This window comes from Momordica charantia (genome assembly GCF_013281855.1).
Source record: "Momordica charantia cultivar OHB3-1 chromosome 7 unlocalized genomic scaffold, Mcharantia_2.0 BLBB01000007.1, whole genome shotgun sequence".
Lineage (NCBI taxonomy): Eukaryota > Viridiplantae > Streptophyta > Magnoliopsida > Cucurbitales > Cucurbitaceae > Momordica > Momordica charantia.
In genome coordinates, this window is record NW_028275165.1 from 10,677,473 (window position 1) to 10,699,917 (window position 22,445).

Consider the following 22,445-nt stretch of genomic DNA (forward strand, 5'->3'; position numbering starts at 1 on the left):
AAAAAATCAAAAGTGTTTTTTAACCTAAAATAAATCATTACATTGGTTCAACCACGGGTAAGAAGGATGCGAAGTGCGGATGGAAGTAGAATAGAAGATGAGTGTTTTATGTAATAACAGATACAGAAGCTTCACTTCCACCTGCAGTTCAGATCTGCAGGCTATGGCTATGGCTTCCACGCCCACGGGCTCCATCTCCGCCATTGAAGACGACCATCACCTCGATCATCAAGACTCCATCAAATTCGGCTCTACGGAGGCTCTGCAGCACATCCAGACCCTCACCGACGTCGGAGCCATGACCCGTCTCCTTCACGAGTGCATCGCCTACCAGCGAGCCCTAGACCTCAACCTCGACAATCTTCTCTCCCAGCGCTCCGACCTCGACAAGCAGCTCCTCCACCTTCAGCGCTCCGCCGAAGTCATCGCCATTGTTGAAGCCGATGCCGACTACATGCTCTCCAACGTCACCTCCACCTGCGACCTCGCCGATCAGGTCAGCGCCAAGGTCCGCGATCTCGATCTCGCCCAGTCGCGGGTCAATTCCACCCTGCTTCGCATCGACGCCATTGTCGAAAGGGGGAATTGTATTGAGGGCGTCAAGAAGGCTCTCGACTCCGAGGATTACGAATCTGCCGCCAAGTATGTGCAGACCTTTCTGCAGATTGATGCTAAGTACAAGGATTCCGGGTCGGATCAGAGGGAGCTGCTATTGGATTCCAAGAGACAGTTGGAGGGAATTGTCAGGAAGAGGCTCTCCACGGCCGTGGATCAGCGGGATCATCCAATGATCTTGCGCTTCATACGGCTTTACTCTCCGTTAGGTTTGGAGGAGGAAGGATTGCAGGTTTATGTGGGGTATTTGAAGAAGGTCATTGGAATGAGGTCTAGGCTTGAATTTGAGAATTTGGTGGAGCTGATGGAGCAGCAGTACCAAAATCATAATGTGGGTAGTAACCAAAACCATGTTAACTTTGTTGGGTGCTTGACTAATTTGTTCAAGGATATTGTTTTGGCTATAGAAGAAAATGATGAGATCTTAAGGAGCCTCTGTGGTGAGGATGGGATTGTATACGCAATCTGTGAACTTCAAGAGGAGTGTGATTCGCGTGGATCTTTGATCTTGAAGAAGTATGTGGAATATAGGAAATTGGCTCAGTTATCCTCTGAAATTAATGCTCAAAACAAGAATTTGCTTGCCGTTGGAGGGCCGGAAGGACCTGATCCAAGGGAAGTCGAGTTATACTTGGAAGAATTGTTGACGTTGATGCAGTTAGGTGAGGATTACACTGAATTCATGGTCTCCAAAATCAAGGGATTGAGTTCTGTAGACCCAGAGTTAGTTCCCCGAGCTACAAAGGCTTTCAGAAGTGGAAGTTTTAGCAAAGCAGTTCAAGATATTACAGGATTTTATGTGATTCTGGAGGGATTTTTCATGGTTGAAAATGTGAGGAAAGCTATCAAGATCGACGAGCAGGTGCCTGATAGTCTTACGACTTCTATGGTGGACGATGTGTTCTACGTCCTACAGAGTTGCTTAAGACGTGCGATATCCACTTCGAATATCAGCTCCTTGATTGCAGTTCTCAGTGGTGCTAGTAGTCTATTGAGCAATGAGTACCAAGAAGCATTACAACAGAAAATGCGAGAACCAAATTTAGGCGCAAAACTATTCTTAGGTGGTGTTGGTGTACAAAAGACGGGGACAGAGATTGCAACAGCTTTGAATAACATGGACGTGAGTAGTGAGTATGTTTTAAAACTCAAACATGAGATTGAGGAGCAATGTGCGGAGGTGAGCACCATACTTCACCTCAACATTTACTTCAAAGATAATTACAATTATTGTTCTCTATTACATAAAATCTTTCACTTATGAGTTGTCATTTACATGTCTTGTGACTTTTTGTTTATTGTTTCGAAGGTAGATTTAGATTGCCAACCGATTTTGGAGACTTTGTAACATGTTGTGTGGCTTCATATCCTTGGTGATTGCTTTTGAAGTTGCATTGTTCATTTTCATACGTCTGATTACTTATAACTATTAAAGTTTCTCAAGCTGCAGTGTTCCCCATCTGATGTACATCTTAGTTTCACCATTTTAATAGAATACATCCTCTCTTCTTGTTCAGAGGCATTTCAGCTACCAGGTGTGGCACTTCATGAATCTGGTTATTGTCTCTAAGCCTAAAATTGTGGATGGTCTTGAAATTAAAAACTTGGAAAGGGAGAGTTTTACCTCGAGCAGCTACATAGACTCCTAAAAAGTGGCTTATTTGGATTATATAATTGATAGAAAATGTAGGCTTCATAACAGCAGTAAGATTCTAGGGCTGTCATGAAATTTAACAAGGATGTAAGTGTTCCTTTATGACATCGATGAGGGGCCATTTCTTTTCCTTTAAAATTTGCAGCCTGTTAATTAAACATCTGCTCCCCCTGCCTTTATGCTTATTATTGGTATTGATGTCGGATGACTCTCATTTGTACAAAATAACCTGCAAAGCATGAGTTAGGTGGACACGAAATTGAAATGATAGACATATTTGATTCTGGAATTGTGGATTGAGGTCTAATCAATTTGTTATAAAACTTCTCAATGTCAAGACTATCAAAACTCTTTGGATAGTTTCTAAAACTTTGTAAATTTACAGTATGTTTTGTTTGGGTTGGAAGGAATCAAGTGCACTAGAAAATGCTTGATGATAATTTTTGTTCAGTCTCAGGATCATCTAGGGTCAGATTTCTACGTTTAATTTTTTCAATTAAGAGTAACCTATTTCTTGCTTCTTCCTTTTGTTGCATTCTATTTTACTACAATATATTATGCCTTTGTAGTATTTGAAAATCATCATAATCAAATTTACTTGGAAATTATACTCGTCTTACTTTATATGTATGCTAATGTGTATTTTCATTCCAAGTTGGAGTTAATTTTATAATTTTTCTAGCCTTGGCACAGTTCTTGGATATTTTGATATATATATATTTTGAAGTTTTCTTGAATATTTGATACCATTTACTTCTATTCATAGGAAATGGAGAGATACATTAATAGGAATGCAAGATCCTAATTTGGTTTATATATGCCAGGATAAACTATAAAGGCAGCTAAGCTTACCGAGGAAAGTTATTTTTTTTATTAGGGAGGGAGAGGGGTACATAGTAACAGGCAAGATAGGCTAGATAGCAGGGGCAAACAAGTGAATCTAAAAAACTGCCCAAACTGGATTTTACATCTCACAAAACCAACATGTAGGTCAGTTGGAGTGGCCAGAAAATGCCTTCTCTCTCGATCGACATATGAAGAAAATAAATTTGAACCTTCATCCACAACTCAACACGACATCGTTTGGCCTCCTTCACACCTTCTATTCTCATTGTGTACATCAGTTACTATTTGTTAACTAGTGCCCCACGTGATAATAGTCTACCCCACTAACTCATTCTTTTTGGCTCCCACTTAACCCTCTTCCCACGATACACGATCATATTAGGAGGGGCCTACCATGTTCTTATCATTTTCCCCAAATGGAAATGAAACCGTAGTGCCTGAGTTTGTTCCTCGTTAACTTTAGCCTCTTTGCTTGTTTTAGACCCTTGTAATTGGGTAATGTTATGCAATGCATAGATTAGAGCTATTATTAGCCACATAAACATCTAAAATCTAAAATTGCAACTTCTACATAGCTCAGGTCTGAATTTGTTTGGCAACGAAGGAAATGACAGTTGTGAGTTGACATCTTGGCTCGATATTATTGTTTGGCAATGAAGGAAATGACAGTTTTGTAGTTAGCTCGATATTATCATTGACTTTTATTGTTCTTAATGCTCCCTGTTGAGCCTATTCTCTGTTTTTGTCTTTTCTTTTGTTCTCTCACTCTTCTGGGAGTTTGTATTCTTGAACTTTTTCTCCTTTTCATATATGAATGAAAAGTTGTTTCTTGTTAAATAAATAAAAAAAAAAGAGTTGACATCTTAGCTGATTACTATTCTCTTGCATCTGGTTTATCCCTGTGAAATAATTACATCAGTTCCGACTTTTACGAATACTTTGCTCTCTTTTCTTCCATGCAAACTTTCCTTTCCCGTGCCTGAATTTGTACTGATGACTTTGTAGTGATGTTTCCAGTATATATAACATGAGCAAAACCATTTTTTGCAGGTATTTCCTGCGCCTGGAGACAGAGAAAAAGTGAAATCTTGTTTATCCGAATTGGGTGACATGAGCAACACTTTCAAGCAAGCCTTAAATGCTGGCCTGGAACAACTGGTTGGAACTGTAACCCCTCGGATTCGTCCACTCTTAGATACTGTCGCGACAATTAGCTATGAACTGTCGGAGGCCGAGTACGCCGATAACGAGGTGAATGACCCCTGGGTCCAAAGACTTCTCCATGCTGTCGAGACAAATGTGGGATGGCTTCAGCCTCTCATGACAGCCAACAACTACGACTCGTTTGTACATTTGGTGATCGACTTCCTCGTTAAGAGGCTGGAAGTGATTATGGTGCAGAAAAGGTTCAGTCAGCTGGGAGGGCTTCAACTCGACAGAGATGCAAGGGCATTGGTGAGCCACTTTTCAAGCATGACGCAGAGAACTGTTAGAGATAAGTTTGCTCGTCTCACACAAATGGCAACGATTCTGAACTTGGAAAAGGTTTCAGAGATTTTAGATTTCTGGGGAGAGAACTCAGGACCAATGACATGGAGACTAACCCCAGCAGAGGTTAGGCGTGTGTTGGCTCTCAGAGTTGACTTTAAACCTGATGCTATTGCTGCTCTTAAACTGTAAACCTCTTTTTATACTCATAATATTACCTTATATGATATTCTTTAGTTTTTCTTTTTCTCTCTTCAAATTGCCTTTTTCTTGATTTCTTCAACTTTTGGTTATTTTAATTTTAAATACTAAAAGCAGCAACCGATTGCAACTTATTGTTTGTTTCGTAGAAAACTATGAAGTAGTTCTTGCTCCAAATCTATTGTGTAAATAAATAATGGAAAGCATTTTAGTCCTTTTCATAGACTCGATTATTTTAAGTACAGAGAAGTTAATTGACAAAAACTGAATTGGGTAGGTTGGTATTCTGAAGTTATTGCCAGTTTCATTCCTCTTGCGCCCTAGAGTGATTCTTTTTACCTCTTTATTTTTAAATTTTTTTCTTATAACCTATAATTAGTCGTAGTCCTCATAAGCTTGATTTCGATCTTTTGATCGAAAATAAGTACCCGTAAGTTATGCTCTAGTCGGTGGTGGTTAAACTTTTGAATATGCTCTAAAAAACTTATTTGCTACCCAACTAACCGGGGTACATCTTTTTATTTCTTTATTTGATAATAAGCATTTAATTGATAATTAAATGTCTATACGAACATCTATTTGAAGGCACATTATTCAAAACATTTTCGGATTTATGTGAAATAGTTAATAGGGAAGGCTAAAATAAGTAATTACAAAAAGTTTGTTGACAAACCAGAATATTCAAGAGAACCAAAATAGCATTGAAGATTTGACAATCATAAATATTAAAACAAAATAGGTAAAGCATTATATATTTATGCTATATCAATGCTACCTTCTGACACATAACTAGATTAGTGGAGGAAAGTTTGGTAAAGCATACACTAAATCAAAATTGGGAAACACTAATACATTCAATTACAAATAATCAGTAATAACCCAACAGAAACATAGTGAAGAAAAAAAGAAACTAAAAGTGAATAGAGTAAGACATTTGATGGATGATATGATAAGACAACAAAGTTGAGAAGATTAAACATGTGCAGTGCCTTCTGTGAACTTGGGATCCTCACATCTGTACCTTCCATCTGGCCCAATTCCAAAACCCTTTGGATCTGCAAAAACATTCTCTAATAACTGGCTTCTACCTGGGAGGGGGCTTTCATCTGCAAAATCAACTGCTTCTTCAACCTCCTCATCTATCTTCTTCTCTATGCCCTTCAGCTCCTGCTCACTGGCTAGATTGTTCTCCAGCAAGTACTTCTTCAAAGCTGCAATCGGGTCTCGAGCTGCATAACGTGCTTTCTCCGCTGCCATGGTTAATTTGGGAATGATTAAGAGATGTGATATTTGTATCATAGAACTTTGCAGGAGTTGTGAAATTTGGATAAAAAACTCTACTACATTGATGTCTGTAATTAAGTCAAGTATAGTAAAAGAACATGACCAGGTACATCAAGTTCGGTCATCTAATGGAGTCTACGAGTCTATGTTATACTCGAAAGACACCGGAGATACACAATGGATTTCAGAAATCTAAGATCATATATAATCATGCCAATTTGCTACAATTTTCAGGGTTCCAAGTGCTTTTCTGTGTCAGCAATCATGTTTTAAGTCACAAAATGAAGTCTCAGTTATGTCCATCAAAGCTTGAATGTTTATTCCTTTTTACAAAGAAAAGAAAAGAAAACAAGCAATTACCTTCCATGTCTGTGATGTTTGGTTCGCTTAAAATCTAAACCAATCATCAAAACATTTATTTCCCTCTTTGTTCGAGAAAAAAAGGGATAAGTGGTGAACAAATGAGAAAAAATGTCAAGTTGATTAATGAGTGAATTTTTAATTATCATATAAATATAATACCATCATGAGAAATGAGTGAAGGAGAAACTTAGACTAACCATAATAATAAATAGCAGCAAAGGCAAGCAAAAGCATGTTTAGAAATGACAACCAAATTGTATGTGAATTTAAGAGCACAAACCAGGGTCACGAAGTTCATCTGGATCAGCCAGGGAGTGTCCTCTAAACCTATAGGTTTCACATTCCACGAGAGTCGGTCCTTCTCCTCTCTGGGCTCTTCCGACTGCCTCCTTCGCGACCTCCCTCACCTTCAAAACATCCATACCATCAACATGAACGCCGGGCATTCCAAATGCAGGACCCTTCTTCCAAATCTCAGGATCTGAAGTCGCCCTCAAATGCGACATTCCAATAGCCCAAAGATTGTTCTCCACAACAAATATAATGGGCAGTTTCCATAGTGCAGCCATGTTTAAACACTCAAAGAACTGGCCATTGTTGCAAGTCCCATCTCCGAAAAACGCTACTGTGACATCTTCACAGTCTGCCTCTTTCAGAACCTCTCTTTTGTACTTAGACGTGAATGCTGCACCAGTGGCCACTGGTATGCCTTCGCCTATGAAGGCGAAGCCACCGATCAGATTATGTTCTTTCGAGAACATATGCATCGAGCCGCCTTGGCCACGGCAGCACCCCGTGGTCTTTCCAAAGAGCTCACTCATGACCTCACGGGCTGGAACTCCCTTGCTGAGAGCATGAACGTGATCACGATAAGTGCTCACAACAGTATCATTCTTTGTGAGAAGCTTGATGAACCCAGTGGAAACAGCTTCTTGCCCATTGTAAAGGTGCACAAAACCAAACATTTTGCCTCTGTAATACATCTGTGCGCACATATCCTCGAAAACTCTGCCTAAAATCATGTCCTCGTAGAGTACCAATCCCTCTTCTTTTGTGATCAGCTGTATAGACAATAAAGGGAACCAAAAAAAGTAAACAAAAAAAAAGGGAAGAACTACTTTCAGACCAATACGGTTAATGAAGCGAAGGGATGCATGCAGAAAGTTTCCAGTAGAGCATAATTTTGTTTGAGTTCAATCATCCAGACAAGCTAAATTCCAGTGTGATGGTAGAACAACAATCTCGGATTTCATAATGACAACCAAAAACCATCTAAATTCCCGAAAGACGATAAGAACAGGGGAAACAAAATTAACAAGATGGATTTCATATTTCTTGCTAAATTACTCATTTCCCCAAATCAATCAATGAAACCCAACAATCTACAATTAAAAAGAATTAGAATCAAAGTCCCAATGAAGAATTGGGTCTACCAGATTGGAAGTGGGTTTGGGCTTCTTGTGCTTCACGACGTCGGAGACGGCGACGACGGCGGAGGATCGAGAGCGGGGAGTGGCGGAGGAGAGAGAGGGGAAGCGAAAGGAGAGCGTAGATCCGAGAAATCTGGAGGAGGATCTGAAGGGATCGAAGAAGAGGGGTTTGTCATTGGATCTGAGAGGGAGCGGGTGAAGGATTTTGGCGGTGGCGGAGGACATTGTGGAAAATGGAAAATGGGATGGGAAAATGGGAGAAAGAGAAGATATAAAAGAAAGGGGGCGGAGGAAACGAAGAGAGGAAGCTTTGAAATCGCCGCCTTCTCTTACGACTCTCTGATCTTCGTTTTCCCTACAAACACAAAATGGACGACGAGGAGGAGAAGAAAGCCACTCAACTAAAACCAACTACTTTTTACACCTATTTTTATTATATATTTCTTTTGAGTTACTATTTTTCTTTTCTTTAAGTACAAAGAAGCTAACGAAAAAACAGTAAAAATAAAAATAAATCAACTTTTTTTTTTTTTTTGAAATCAACTCTAATTTAGTAAATACTATTCGAGGTTGCTACAATATTTTATCTTTAGTCCATAAGTTGCTACACTGTATATTTTTTTTTTATTATCTCTTCTAAAATATATAATTTTTTTAATTAAAAATATTAAATAAATAAAGAAATCAATTAATTATAATTTTAATTATAAATAAGTAAATCAATTTAATTAAAATTACATGTAATAAATAATTAATTCAATGATTTTTTATCTAATTTTTTTTTCCAAATGATCCAAGAAAAATCTAATTTTTTTTTTGTTATTAGTATTTATATCTCGTTGTTTTTTTTCATTTTATATAGTTGTCATTTTCTTTCTACTATTTTAATTACTTTTGTTATCACTATCACACTTTTAAAAGACAGTTATAATTTTGAATAATTATTTTATTTAATTTTATATCTTATTTTTAACGTATGAGGTTAATAGTTTTTTAACAAGTATTATTTAAAAGGTTTTCACTTTGTAATAAAATGTAATTGTCAAATAAAAATAAGTGAAGTTTAATAGTAATGTTGATGATAATTAAGTAATCAATTATTTTAGAATAATTAAGTAATCAAATTTACTTAAGATAGTAAATAGTGAAAAATTAAATAAATTATTGATAACAGTTTCTCTGTAGTAAAATTTATGTTGAATGAAATTGTATACTCTTGTTTAGACATTGGTAAATACTTGAAGTATTTATTATAGATAATTGAATATTTATTTTAAAAGTTAATCATTAGAAAAAAAAATGGATGGACAAATGTATTAAAAATATTTTATATATCCTTAAAACAATATTTCCTAATTTCATAAGAAAAATGACTTTGGTTAAATAATTAGTTTATAAATTATATTTTTTTAAAATAAAATTAAAACTCAACTAACCGAATACAAGTTTAATAAAGCAAGTTTAACAAAATACAAAACACGGACTTAACAAACCCAGACTTTACACCAACTAAACACAGACTTAACAAATATAGATTTAATAAACTAATTTCCTACACCAATCAAACACCTACTTAACAAACCCAGGTTTAACAAATTCAGATTTAACAAATTCAGACTTAATAAATCATGGCAAAATAGTGAACCAAACACCCCGATAGTTCACGAAGAGTTCTACCACATTGGGTACTCTTTGAATGTTGATATGAATCGTTAAAGTATTGGCAACTTCATTCTTCTTACGTATTGTAAGGGTGATTTGTACTACCTCAATATTCCTGTATTTTCTTCTTATTTCATCAAGTATTAATTGAGTATTATTATCAAGTCTATCTTTTCTATTGATTAGATTCTACACCACTTTGGAATCAATTTTAGCCTAAAGATGTCGGGTTCTAACCTCAAGTGCTAATGTTATCATCTCATTTAGAGTCGTTGCTTCTACAAGTTCAACGGACCCTCTAAGATGCAAAGCTCCTTCTCTAACTATGAAAACTTCTTCATCTGCACCACAGATGATTATCCACGAACTTGCCCCTTCCATCAAGTAGTGTCGCATATGAGTTCAGCTTATAACATTGTAATTTGGAGACACCCACCTACAATACTTCGATGTACAACAAATTGTTGTGCTGGAGGCATAATTTTGCTGTGGTTAGCTTTCCATTCTTTAGCATAATTAATCACACGTTCAATGGGCTCATCAATTGAACTCTACTATTTATTGAAGACTAGATTATTTCATTTATTCCACATGGTCAATAACGCGATGATAGAAAACTTCTAGCTCGTTCTAGCTCAGCTCCTCTATCGCCATACAAAACAGAGAGGTTAAATCAACGTAAGTGTTCCCGAACTAATTTGTCTATCCAAGCTAAGTGGCTTATCCCTTATGCAAATCGTGTGACTTGCAAAACAGAGGTGAACACTCCGATGCAAAAGTTAGGAATCACAGTAAAAGATAATTTGAATATTAAGAAGGGATTCAAACATATCTGGGCCACGAATTACCTAGCTTTCTTATAGGTGCTCGATGTTGAATCGATTTGGTAAGGAAGGTCGATATTCTCTCCCCTAATTTCAACGAGGGCTAATCTAGCGGTGGGTGTCTGACTATGCTTAGTCAATTATGCCTTCGACATGCATTAATGAAGATTATTACAGGGTGGGGCCGACCCGGCTCGTGCCTGTTTGGTCGAGCTGATGTCACCAGATCGGCATGCCTCTTGGGTGTTCAACACGTTTCTGCCCAATGTTCCCCTCATAAAACCAGCCCCACTTTGGTGATTTATTTCCCAGCTTCACAAAGACTATTGCTGCTGGACATGTGGAGCCTTGGGACAATGCGCACTAGGGAAAGTAGTGTGTTTTGAAGGTCATGGGTGGATAGCTCACGTGTTAGTGGGGAAGTCGGAGGGGGCGATGGTTACTCTCCTGGCATATCAGGTCGTCGATCATGCTATGCATCCAATGATTGTTGTTGTTCCACGTGTGTGGGCTCTCGAAGTCTTGATTTGGGCTGGTCATTGCACCTTAATTTGGACAACTTTGACCCATCCCCTTACTTTTGTTTAAATATGGGCTTTCCCTCTTCCGTTTCTACACATAATCAATTCTCTCAAAGAGGATCTCTGCCCTGGTCTTTATTGTCACCGCTTTCTGCTCTATAGGTCAGTTGCACTTCTCTTAATCGTCTTCTTGAACTTCTCAAGTCTCCTACCCGTAGAATGGCTAGGACTAAGGTCATTGACGTCGCTTCTCGTATTGGCGATTCGTCGGGCAAGATGACTTCAACTTTTGTGAAGGGTCAATTGAACGAAGAGTCTAAGTGTTCGGAGTTGTACCTTACCCAACTCAAGTTCAGGTATGATGTCACGAAAAATGTAGAGATGCGCTTGCCTCATGAGGGCGAGGTTATTGACAATCTCCCACTATGACATGTGGGATTTTACGCTAAGATGTTCGATATTGGAGTTAGACTGCCCCCCAGCCTTTCAATCAACAATTCTTGAGTGAATGCAATCTTGCTCTTATCAACTAGGGCCAAATGGATGGGATATCCGACTAGGCTTCTGGTACCTCTGGTGGCGATATAGTCGCGGTAAGGAGTTCGACACCCTCACCGTTGAGCAGACACTCAATACCCACCAATGAAGATGATGTCAAAATTCGAGGGTTTCTTTTATTTACCTACCTACCCTGACATTAACACTTTGGTTAATGGCCCCGAGAAGGTTTAGGGTTTTAAGACTGCAGTGAATAGGCCTACTTCCGTATAGGACAGAGGGGATAAATGGTTATTTATCTCGGGCGATTAGCTGGCCCTGAATGCCGATGAGGGCCCTATTTGTGAGGTCTAAACGACCTTTGGTCGTCTAGGTAAGTGGTCTAGCCTCCATAGTCTTTGTTGCGCTCTCACATGGCTCATAACTCTCTCTATTTCTTACAATCCAACTGGTTGTGACTCTCTTGATTAACCTAGAGACCCAATCTATTCTTGCTAGAGCATCGCACATTGTCAAGATTGGCGGGCACGTGTTCCTACTCTAACTTCTCAAAATCTGAAGGATTATGGTCTTGACCTTCCTGCCATTGAAATAGGTAGAGTTTGTCCGTTCCCCTCCTCCTCTCTTATTTTGATGCAGCTGATTTGGTGTCTCCACTGTCGACAAAGATGTCTCGACGGCCAAAATTTCTGAACAGGCAAGGGGAGGTTAAGCTCTCAGAGGCCTCCAAGTACTTTAGGACCCAGAGGGAGGTCCTGAAGTCCCAGTTTGCTCCAAAAGAACGTTGCCAGCATCTGCGGCTGGAGCTCTCAGCTCCCTGCAGCAGTTTATGGTCATGGGTCCACCTCTGAGTCCCTACTGTTGGATTTTATACCCTAAACTCGTAGTTTGTAAATGTAAAACGAATATTTATTCAATAAAGCTGTTGTTGAAGTTCCGATTAGAATTGCATTGACCAAAATCCAATAAACTAACATCCGAGGTTATGTCATGTAAATGGAATAGTATATAACTAATATATAATATATAATTTATATACAGGGTATATATTTAATATACAACATGTAATTGATATACAAGGTATATATTCAATATACAAGTGGATAATGTTTCAGTAATAACCTAAAGGGTCTATAGTATATGGGTAAGGTTAGGTACCTTATCTTGGTAATACTATGGATACGACCTACTTTGTAAGAGTTACAAACGAATTAATCCAAATAGTTCATGTGGAGACATGCTAGTAGGGGTATCCTATACAACGAGTTTGTATAAGACCGGACCGCGAAATAATTAATATTTAGCTATAACACCGGTTAACTAATAGATTATTATTTCATAGGAAGACCAGAGTTATGGACTCCTACCTATAAGGGATCGTCCTTTGATTTATATTGGTGAGAGTAGCCTGAGTCGCCGACTCAATATTCCTACCATTTTAGGGACGAGATCAAGTGGGGAGTTGGGAACATAACCACACAAGATGGAATTCACTCGTTCCCAACTTTAGGTAAGTAGATGAATGTTCTTTTAAGTGATGACTTCGACATATGAACAAGGAGCCCCACTCTCTCACCGGCCTAAGAGGGACTTCTATTTAATGGTTAGACGATAAACAACCAACCATTAAACAAGTTGTTCATTAGATGATCAGTGGTACTTAAGGAGAAAAGATGTAACTCAGGGTAAAACGGTAATTTTGACCCAACTAAAGTTACGAACACTCGTGAAGGATTGACTTACTGTTGATGGTCAATATCCATGGACGCAAAATATTCTACAGTGCGAAGAGTGCAACTGTGAGTCTTTAGTGGAGTGATCCAAAGTTAACGAATGTTGGTTATTTTGGTTAATGAGTTTAATTATTTAATCCATATCGCTGGAGCTTGTAATCAGTAGGTCCATTAGGTCCCCCCGCTAGCTCACAAATGGGTGAAACAAGGATCACGACATGTGAAAGAATTTGAGGGATTCTACTTATTTAAGGGAATGTAAGTTAATTGTATAAGACCCAATTAATATAATGTTTATAGAATACATTATAATATAAAGTTAATTATAAATGACATTCATAATTAAACTATATTATATAAGAGTTATATTTGAATAAGATTCAATTAATGATTAATATGAATTGGATTCATTAAAACTATAGGTTAAAATTAATGTGAATGAGATTCACATTAAAGTTATAGGTTATGAGAGAAATATACATTTGAATATACATTTCCTTGGGCGGACACTATCGAATGTTGTGCTCTCAAGAGGATTCTACATAGTTATAAACGTGTTTCTGGCCAATTAGTAAGTTTTGAAAAATCTATGGTATGTTTCTCACCTAATATTGGGGTTGATCAGAAATGTTATCTTCAGTCTCTTCTAGGAGTTAGAGTGCAAGATAACATAGGATCACATCTAAGTTTGCCAGCAGCATTCACGAGGAGGCGGTTGGAAGATTGGAGGTTTCTTAAAGCTAAAGTTTCGAGAGCGATGCAAGGATGGAAGAGACATTTTTTCTCAGTGGCGGAGAAAGAAATCCTGATTAAAAGTGTGAGCCAGGTTATTCCTATGTATGTTATGAGTGTTTTTAAGATTCTCAAAGGTTGTTGACCTCTTTGTGGAATGCCCGAGTCAAAATGATTTGATTTTCAACACGCTCGGGATTTTGCCCAGATTGCGCCTGACACTTTTTTGGGTTGGTTTCTAAAAACATCTTTTTACGTATTTTTTCCATTTGGCCAGTGGGATTCTGATTTATACACTAAAGCCCAACTATGAGAAGGGTGGGTTAGGTAAAATAATAGGAAACCAAAATGCGATGTAACTTAGACATAAGCGCATAAAACATGGTCCTAGACATAGGCCCTCTGACCCATAATGCAAATGAGTTGATAAGTATTCTCTACGATTGTAAGCACACATTGAAATATGATTGTAGGTTACCCAAGCTTCTGCAACAACAGTGTGCCTGGCGCATTTTCCAAACAGTGTGTACCATCCATATTTTGTATCAAAACTAAGGTAGGAAGCAAAGAGGTTGAGTTTTATAAAATTGCTTGACATTTCAAATCCCAAACAACACTTTTTATCACCACTTTCTCCATAACCACAATTGCATATTTGGATCATTTACTTCTTATAAACTGTTTTGAAAGCAACAGTCCCTAAGGATTCGACCTTGGATTACTCTCAAGTATTACTTGTGACCGTGTGCGCTTGTACACGTTTCTAATCTTTTTAAAGTAGAGAAAGTCCCAATAAGTTTTTGACACCGTTGCCGAGGACTTAATTTTTTAAATCATATATTTTTTTCCTTAAAGTGAATAGTTTCATGTGTTATTGTTGCATACCTCTATCATTGGACTTAGTTGTTATATCTAACCTTTAAGGGAGTTGTGTATGAGCACAGGGTCTGGTTGGTTGAACTTTGATCCAGAGATTGAAAGAACTCTTAAAAGGATAAGGCGTGCGCAGAGGTTGATAAAAGAAATAGAAAATAAAAAAGAGAAAGAAGTTGAAGAAGTAGAAGTTGAAGAAGAGACCATCAAGATGAATCGAAATCCATAAGATCCAGCATCTCTACAAGATCCACCTGTGAACAAAGATATGACAGATGAAGGAGCAGCAAAGCGAGCAGGAGAAGTTCATAATCCGATCCTGTTAGCTGATAACCGAGACGTAGCCATGCAGAACTATGTCACTCATGCATTTCGCAACTTAAATTCAGGGATAAGTAATCCTTTACTCCAAGCCGCGCAGTTAGAGCTTAAGCTAGTCATGTTCTAGATGTTGTGGACGATGAACCAGTTTGGAGGATTTACTAATGAAGATCCGTATTCCCATCTCAAATCTTTTATTAAAATAGCTAATGCATTTCAACTACCTGGTGTCTCTGAAGATGCACTAAGACTAAAAATGTTTCCCTTTTCTCTGAGGGACGGTGCATGGACTTGGCTAAACGTGCTAGAACAAAATTTTATCACCACGTGGGCAGAATTGACGGACAAATTCTTGGCAAAGTACCATACTTTGACAAGGAACGCAGACCTTCAAGAAGACATTGTGTCTTTTAGACAAAGGGAAAGTGAAGCAGTTCAAGAAGCTTGGGAGCGTTTCAAGGAGTTACTCAAAAGATGCCAGAGCCACGGATTGCCCACATGTGTGCAGATCGATCAATTTTATAGAGGATTGGATCATCCAATGAGAATGATGTTCAGCACTGCAGCCAATTGTTCTTTGTTAGAGAAGTCAGTTAATGAGATCATTGATATTTTAAACAAGATGATAGACATCAATGATCAAATTGAATTAGGAAGGTCATTGCCAAAAAAGCAAGCATCAGCAGGAATTTTTGAACTAGACACAGTAACCTCATTGCAGGCTCAAATATCAGCCATGAGCCAGATGTTGAAACAATTGACAATGAAGAAGGCGAATAAACCTGCTACTTCAGTGATAATTCTTGAACCCTCTTCTATTTTACAAATTTCAGATATATCTTGTGTTTATTGTGTTGACAACCACTTGTATGAGAATTGTCATGCTAATCCAGCGTTTATTTTCTATGTAGGTCAAGGTGTCCAGCGGAACTTCAATCCATATTCAAACACCTACAACCCTGGATGGAGGGACCATCCAAACTTCTCTTTGAGTAACTAAGGAGGAGCAAGTAGCAGTGTGCAAACACCCGCTCAACAATTCAAACAAAACTACACTCCTCTTGGTTTTCCCATGCAAAATAACACTCAGCAAAGTGGTAACAATGCAAGTTTGGAGGCCATGATGAAAGAATACATGAGAAGGAATGACACTGCGATGAGGAACTTGGAAATGCAAATGGGGCAGTTAGCGAATGTCCTAAAATCTAGACCAGAAGGTACATTACCCAAATGCCTAATTATACCAAGTTTTTAAAAGATATCATTTTTAGGCGTAAGAAATTAGGAGAACATGAGACGGTAGCTCTAACAAAGTGTAGTAGTGATGCTTTAGGGAATCCATTGCCTGTTAAGTGTAAGGACCCAGGTAGTTTTACTATCCCTTACTCAATAAGTGGTAAGAATCTAGGGAGAGAATTGTGTGACTTAGGCACACGTATTAATCTTATGCCACTTTCTGTCTTTAAAGAGTTAGATATAGGAGAAGGTCGTCCCACTACTGTCACTTTGCAATTAGCGGATAGGTCTATAAAGAAACTGGAAGGAAAAATAGAGGATGTTCTTGTAAAAGTTGATAAATTTATTTTTCCTACCGATTTTATAATTTTGGATTGTGAAGCAGATCTCGAGGTGCCGATCACTATTGGGAGGCTGTTTTTAGCAACTGGAGATACGATATTCAACGTTCGGAAAGGATAAATCACTATGAAGGTCAATGATGAGCAAGTCACCTTCAACATGCTTGATATGATGCGCTTCTCGGATGAAGTCGAGGAGTGCTTTGGAATAAGGGCAACCATGGAGGAACTCTAGGAGATGATTGTTGAAGACTTAGAAGCAGATTTGGAGGCTATAGAAGAAAAAGCGAAAATTGTGCTTGGCGCAATTTTGACACAAATTGAGCATTTTGAGTTTCTGCAGCCAGCCATAGCTGATTTCAAAGCCTTGGAGCTTTCCATCATTGAACCTCCAGAATTTGAGAAGAAACCCCTACCCTCTCATTTAAAATATGCATATTTGGGTTTAAATGATACTTTGCCGGTTATCATATAGACGTATTTGACTAATGAGCATGAATCTTTACTTTTGCAGGTTTTATCTAAGTACAAGAGGGGTATTGGATGGACCATAGCAGACATAAGAAGAATTAGCTTAACTTTTTGCATGCACAAAATCATCCTAGAAGAAGGAGCCACCAATTCCATTTAGAGCCAAAGTAGGCTTAACCCCAAAATGAAAGAGGTGGCAAAGAAGGAGATAATAAAATGATTAGATGCTGGGGTGATCTACCCCATTTCAGATAGCAGTTGGGTTAGCCCGGTCCAATGCGTTCCCAAGAAGGGTGGTATGATGGTGATTACTAACGATGGCAACGAGTTGATCCTGACAAGGATGGTGATTGGTTGGAGAGTGTGTATAAACTACCATCACCTAAAAAAGGTAACTAGAAAAGACCATTTTTCGCTTCCCTTTATTGACCAAATGCTTGATCGTCTTGTAGGGAAAGGTGCTATTGCTGTCTAGACGGGTATTCTGGTACAACCAGATTACAATGGCTCTAGAGGATGAAGAAAAGACCACGTTCACGTGCCCCTATAGGACATTTGAATTCCAGAGGATGTCGTTAGGTCTTTGTAACGCTCCGACCACCTTCCAGAGATGCATGACCGCTATTTTTTCTGACATGATAGAAAGCACGATAGAAATATTTATGGATGATTTTTCTATGTTTTGTGAGTCGTTTGAAGTTTGTTTAGAGAATGTTTTAAAAAGGTGTGAAGAGACTGACCTTGTGCTTAATTGGGAGAAGTGTCATTTTATGGTATGTGAAGGAATAGTCTTAGGTGACAAAATTTTAGTAAAAGGAATTGAGGTCGATAGGGCTAAAATAGATCTGATTGCCAAATTACCCCCTCCTACTATTGTAAAAGGTGTTAGAAGTTTCTTAGGACACGCGGGTTTATATCGTTGTTTTATAAAAGATCTTGCGAAAATTTCTAAACCTTTGTGTCAGTTGTTAGAAGTATATCAACCCTTTGATTTTGATGAAACTGTTGGAATGCTTTTGAGATACTAAAAGATGCACTTAGTTCAGCCCCTATCATAATTGGACTAGATTGAAACTTACCATTTGAACTAATGTGTGATGCTAGTGATTTTGCAGTAGGTATTATGTTAGGTCAGCAAAAAGGTAAAGTTCATCCTATTTGTTATGCAAGTAAGACTTTGAATAGTAGTAAATTAAACTACATTGTGACTGAGAAAGAGCTTTTCGCTGTTGTTTTTGCATTTGACAAATTTCGTTCACATTTGATTGGGACTAAAGTGATAATTTTTACGGATCACTTTGCATTAAAAAACTTGTTTGCTAAAAAAGAAGCCAAGTCTAGGTTAATTAGATGGATATTATTGCTACAAGAGTTTGATTTATAGATAAGAGATAGAAAAGAAATAGAAAACCAAGTAGTTAATCACTTGTCTAGGCTAGAGTATTCTTTGCAACATGACAAATCTGAAATTAAAGAACATTTTGTTGATGAGCTTCTGTTAGCTATTTCTGAAGTCCTTTGGTATGCTAATTATGTGAACTATCTGGTTAGCAACATAATTCCTAATCACTTGAGTAAGTACCAGATTAAAAAGTTTTTTCATGATGTTAGGTTTTATAAATGGGATGAACCTTTCTTGTTCAAATTGGGACCTGACAATATTTTTCACAGGTGTGTTGCTGAGCATGAACAGAAGGAGATTATGGAGGCGTGCCATAAATCACGATATGATGAACATTTCGCTGCACGTAAAACTGCAGCGAAGATCCTCCAAAGTTGTTTCTTTTGGACGTCCCTATTTTGAGATGCTCACATATTCACTCAAAGCTGTGACCGGTGTCAAAGATAAGGTAATTTGACACGAAAACATGAGATGTCCTTAAACCCAATATTGGAAGTTGAGTTGTTTGATGTTTGGGGCATCGACTTCATGAGTCCATTTCCGCCTTCATTCTGTAAGAATTATTACATTCTCTTAGCTGTTGACTATGTTTCGAAATGGGTTGAGGCTTCGGCCACCTCCACTAACGATGCCAAGGTAGTTTCTCTCTTCTTGCAAAAGTTTATTTTCACCAGATATGGTACACCTAGATGCTTGATTAGTGACGAGGGGACACACTTTTTAAATAGAGCAGTGAGTAATTTGTTAAAAAAGTATAACATCCATCATAAGATTACTATTGCCTATCACCGTCAAACTAATGGATTAGTAGAGATATCCAATAGGGCAATAAAATAAATTTTAGGAGAAGTCAGTGAATATGAATAGGAAGGACTGGGCTATTAAACTTGATGATGCTTTATGGGCTTATAGAACTACTTATAAAACTCCGTTAGGCATGTCCCCTTATCACATTGTTTTTGGTAAAGCATGTCATCTTCTGCTAAAATTAGAGCATAGAGCATTTTGGGCTACGCGGAAACTAAATTTTGACTATTCTGCTGCAAGTGAAGCAAGGTTGCTACATTTACATGATCAGCTGGATGAGTTTCATGAGTTTGCTTCTGAGAATGCTAAGATGTATAAAGAACAAACCAAAAAGTGGCACGATAAGAAAGTAATGGATAAGAATTTGGAACTTGGAGACTCGATTTTGATGTTCAATTCTAGATTAAGGTTGTTTCCAGGTAAACTTAAGTCTAGATGGTCGGGCCCGTTTGTAGTTGAACGTGTTTATCCACATGGAGCTCTGGATTTAAGCGATTCGAAAGGTAATATTTTTAAGGTAAATGGACATTGAGTAAAGAAATACTTTGGTGAGCTTATTGACAGAGGCAAAACCTTCGTACTACTGAAAGATCCATGAAAAAACAGTAAGAACAGTCCCTCTGTCGGTGTTGAGGGCGCTTTTATGTAAAATAATTTTTTTATCTTCTTTTTGCGAACTTTTTACATTTTATTTAAGGCTTTTTTGTGAAGATTTCAAATCTAATTTTTGTTTTTACATTTGAATTTTGCAGAATCAAGATCCAACCGTCCTCAAAATTGCGCTAGGCGCAATTTAAGGGAAAAAAACGAATTTCGAAATTGGCTTAACAATTTTGTGGGCTTGATTTGGGTTACGTTTGAATGGGCTTTGAGCTATTTTAAAACATAAGAGACTTCATTACTAAAGCCTAATATGTTTTTAAAATGTTTTAAAACATTATAAAAAAGCCCTAAGTTGTCTACACGCTCATTTGCGATTTCTCCCCAAAACTTATCATTTGGTTTTCAAATTTTTCATCAAATCTTCAAGAATCCTAAAATCTCTCACATCTCTCTCTTTTTCGGCACGTTTAGGGTTAGAAGGTAGAGTTTTTGTGTTGATCGTGAAGCAAGAATCAAGAACCATTGAAGGCTCCTTCTCCTCCAAGCTATGCGACAAAGAGAAAGGGAAGAAGAAGGTGATGCTTCCACCTCCTACTCCACCGGATATGATTCCTCTTGAACCCCCTAAGATTTCTCATGGAAGGTTAATTTTTGATCCTAGGAAACAAAGAAAAAAAGTTAGAGGAAGCTTTAAGAACTAACCATAACAAGAACCTATCCATAGGTAATGCAAATCTAAAAAAATCATTTTAGAACCTCATGTTGCTAGAGTTAATGAAGGAGGCCATAGTGAAAAAAGATTAGGAGAATTTAGCAAGGTTTACCTTAGAAAAAATCAATCTATCAGTGATAAAGGTTCTGATCTAGATGAAAAAATTGTTAGGCTTAATGAGAAAGTTGACATTGAGAATAAGAAAAATGAAATTGGGGATAAAGAGAATGAGCAAATATGTGCTAGGATAGTGAAGTTAAATGAAAAATGGTACTGATTTATGGAAAACTCAAGGAGAAGAAATTCAAATTGAATTAGATGGTATGAATAAATGCCATAGATTGAATTCCCTTCAAAATAATACCGTTTCCGAATCATTAGAGTTGTCTATCCCTCCCCTCTTTCCGTTACTGTTGCTATGTATGTTGAAGGTGAATAACAATTTAGTGGTGATTCTGAGCATGACATAGAGCCATTGGAGCACTCGGATTCGGCCACAGTCGAAATACACTGCCAAATTACGCCTGACGCAATTTTGGAGAAGACTCCATCAGCCACTCTACAAGGTATTTCGTCTCCCACTTTTGAAGAACTTATTTTGACTAAAAAGGCTTTAGTTTTTGATAATTTAGAACATGAAAGGACAACGTAAAAAATTACCGAAATTTTGGTGACTTTGAATGAAGCAACAGGAGAAGATCCATTGGAGGATGATGAAAACAGTGAGGAAGCTCAAGAAAGACTGAACTTTGAGGGAGAGAATGAGGATATTGGAGAATTACCCAAAGAAGTCCATGGAGATGAGTGTGAGAAAGAAGAAGAAAACGATGAAATCGCCCAATATGAAGTGCGAATGCATACTCCGCTGCATGAATCACAATAAGATGACGAGGAGTCCCCTGTACAAGAGCAAGAAAGAGCATTCGTTCATGTGGATGTCCCAAATGAGGCCACAGAGGAATCATCTTCCTTTTCTTCCTCAAAAGGTAAGACCTTTTCTTTATCAAGTTTGGATGTTTCTGACCCAAATTTTTGTTGCTACTATAGAGACCTCAGAGGAATAGGTGTGCTTGACCAAAGTGGTGAAGAAAACAAGAAAGACAAAAATTTCGGCGCAAATTGCGTCTAACGCAATTTCTAGACTGCGCACCCTAGCCGTTGTAGCACGTTTGGCTGCCAAAAAAGAAGTCAAGGCTGGTCCATCTAAAAAAGCCAAAAGGGCTAGGGTGCTAGGAGAGGCATAAGAGCCACTTGAGGAGGCCAACAAATAAGAGCCCGCTTCTATCAAGCAACAACCATCGAAGGCAAAAAGAGCGAGGTTTGAAGTGAAAAAGCCTGACTTCACAACACATGAGATCTTATTTGAAAAGGGCTTTGATGAAGCACAAGAGCCCGTGCCAGAATATGTTAAGAAACGGGTTGTGGAGAATGGTTGGGAGAAGTTGTTAGCCCCACCTACTTGTGTATCAGAGGCTTTAGTGAAAGAATTTTATGTTGCCATCAATCAGAACATAGGAGACATAGTGAGAGTAAGGGATAAGGTGGTAAAATTTTCGCCTTCCATTATTAACACTCACTATGGTTTGTTGGATGTATTTAATGTTGTAGATTATGAAGTTTTGATGCATCCATCGAGTGAGCAAGTGGAGGACGCACGTCAACTTATTTGTAGACCACATAAGACATGGACCGTCTCAACAACGTGGAAGCTTTCCCTAAAGCCCCTTGATATCAATGAACAAGAAACAATTTGGACGTATGTGGTGAAGAATAGGTTGATCCCCACTTCTCACGATTCCTCCATTAAGCGTAATAGGGTGATGATGGT

The 22,445-nt window shown here is 38.0% G+C and overlaps 3 protein-coding genes across 3 annotated transcripts in view; 1 reads left to right on the forward strand and 2 right to left on the reverse strand.

Moving 5' to 3' along the window:
- Positions 1-22,445, reverse strand: part of LOC148210329 (uncharacterized) — a 165,358-nt gene that overhangs the window by 102,942 nt on the left and 39,971 nt on the right.
- On the forward strand, positions 64-4,862 carry LOC111025559 (conserved oligomeric Golgi complex subunit 4). The gene is made up of 2 exons (XM_022303437.2): positions 64-1,795; positions 4,166-4,862. Exons 1-2 carry the CDS (start codon positions 98-100, stop codon positions 4,793-4,795), a joined length of 2,328 nt encoding a protein of 775 aa, XP_022159129.1. The 5' UTR covers positions 64-97; the 3' UTR covers positions 4,796-4,862.
- LOC111025558 (pyruvate dehydrogenase E1 alpha) lies at positions 5,530-8,289 on the reverse strand. The gene is made up of 3 exons (XM_022303436.2): positions 7,885-8,289; positions 6,732-7,512; positions 5,530-6,054 (listed from the first exon to the last, which is right to left on the reverse strand). Exons 1-3 carry the CDS (start codon positions 8,104-8,106, stop codon positions 5,777-5,779), a joined length of 1,281 nt encoding a protein of 426 aa, XP_022159128.1. The 5' UTR covers positions 8,107-8,289; the 3' UTR covers positions 5,530-5,776.

Coding starts and splice junctions, on each gene's coding strand:
- LOC111025558 (XM_022303436.2), bottom strand. CDS start 8,106: ATGTCCTCCGCCACCGCCAAAATCCTTCACCCGCTCCCTCTCAGATCC. Junction 7,513..7,884: donor CCAAACCCACTTCCAATCTG/GTAGACCCAATT, acceptor TTGTCTATACAG/CTGATCACAAAAGAAGAGGG. Junction 6,055..6,731: donor AGATGAACTTCGTGACCCTG/GTTTGTGCTCTT, acceptor TAACCATGGCAG/CGGAGAAAGCACGTTATGCA.
- LOC111025559 (XM_022303437.2), top strand. CDS start 98: ATGAGTGTTTTATGTAATAACAGATACAGAAGCTTCACTTCCACCTGC. Junction 1,796..4,165: donor TTGAGGAGCAATGTGCGGAG/GTGAGCACCATA, acceptor CATTTTTTGCAG/GTATTTCCTGCGCCTGGAGA.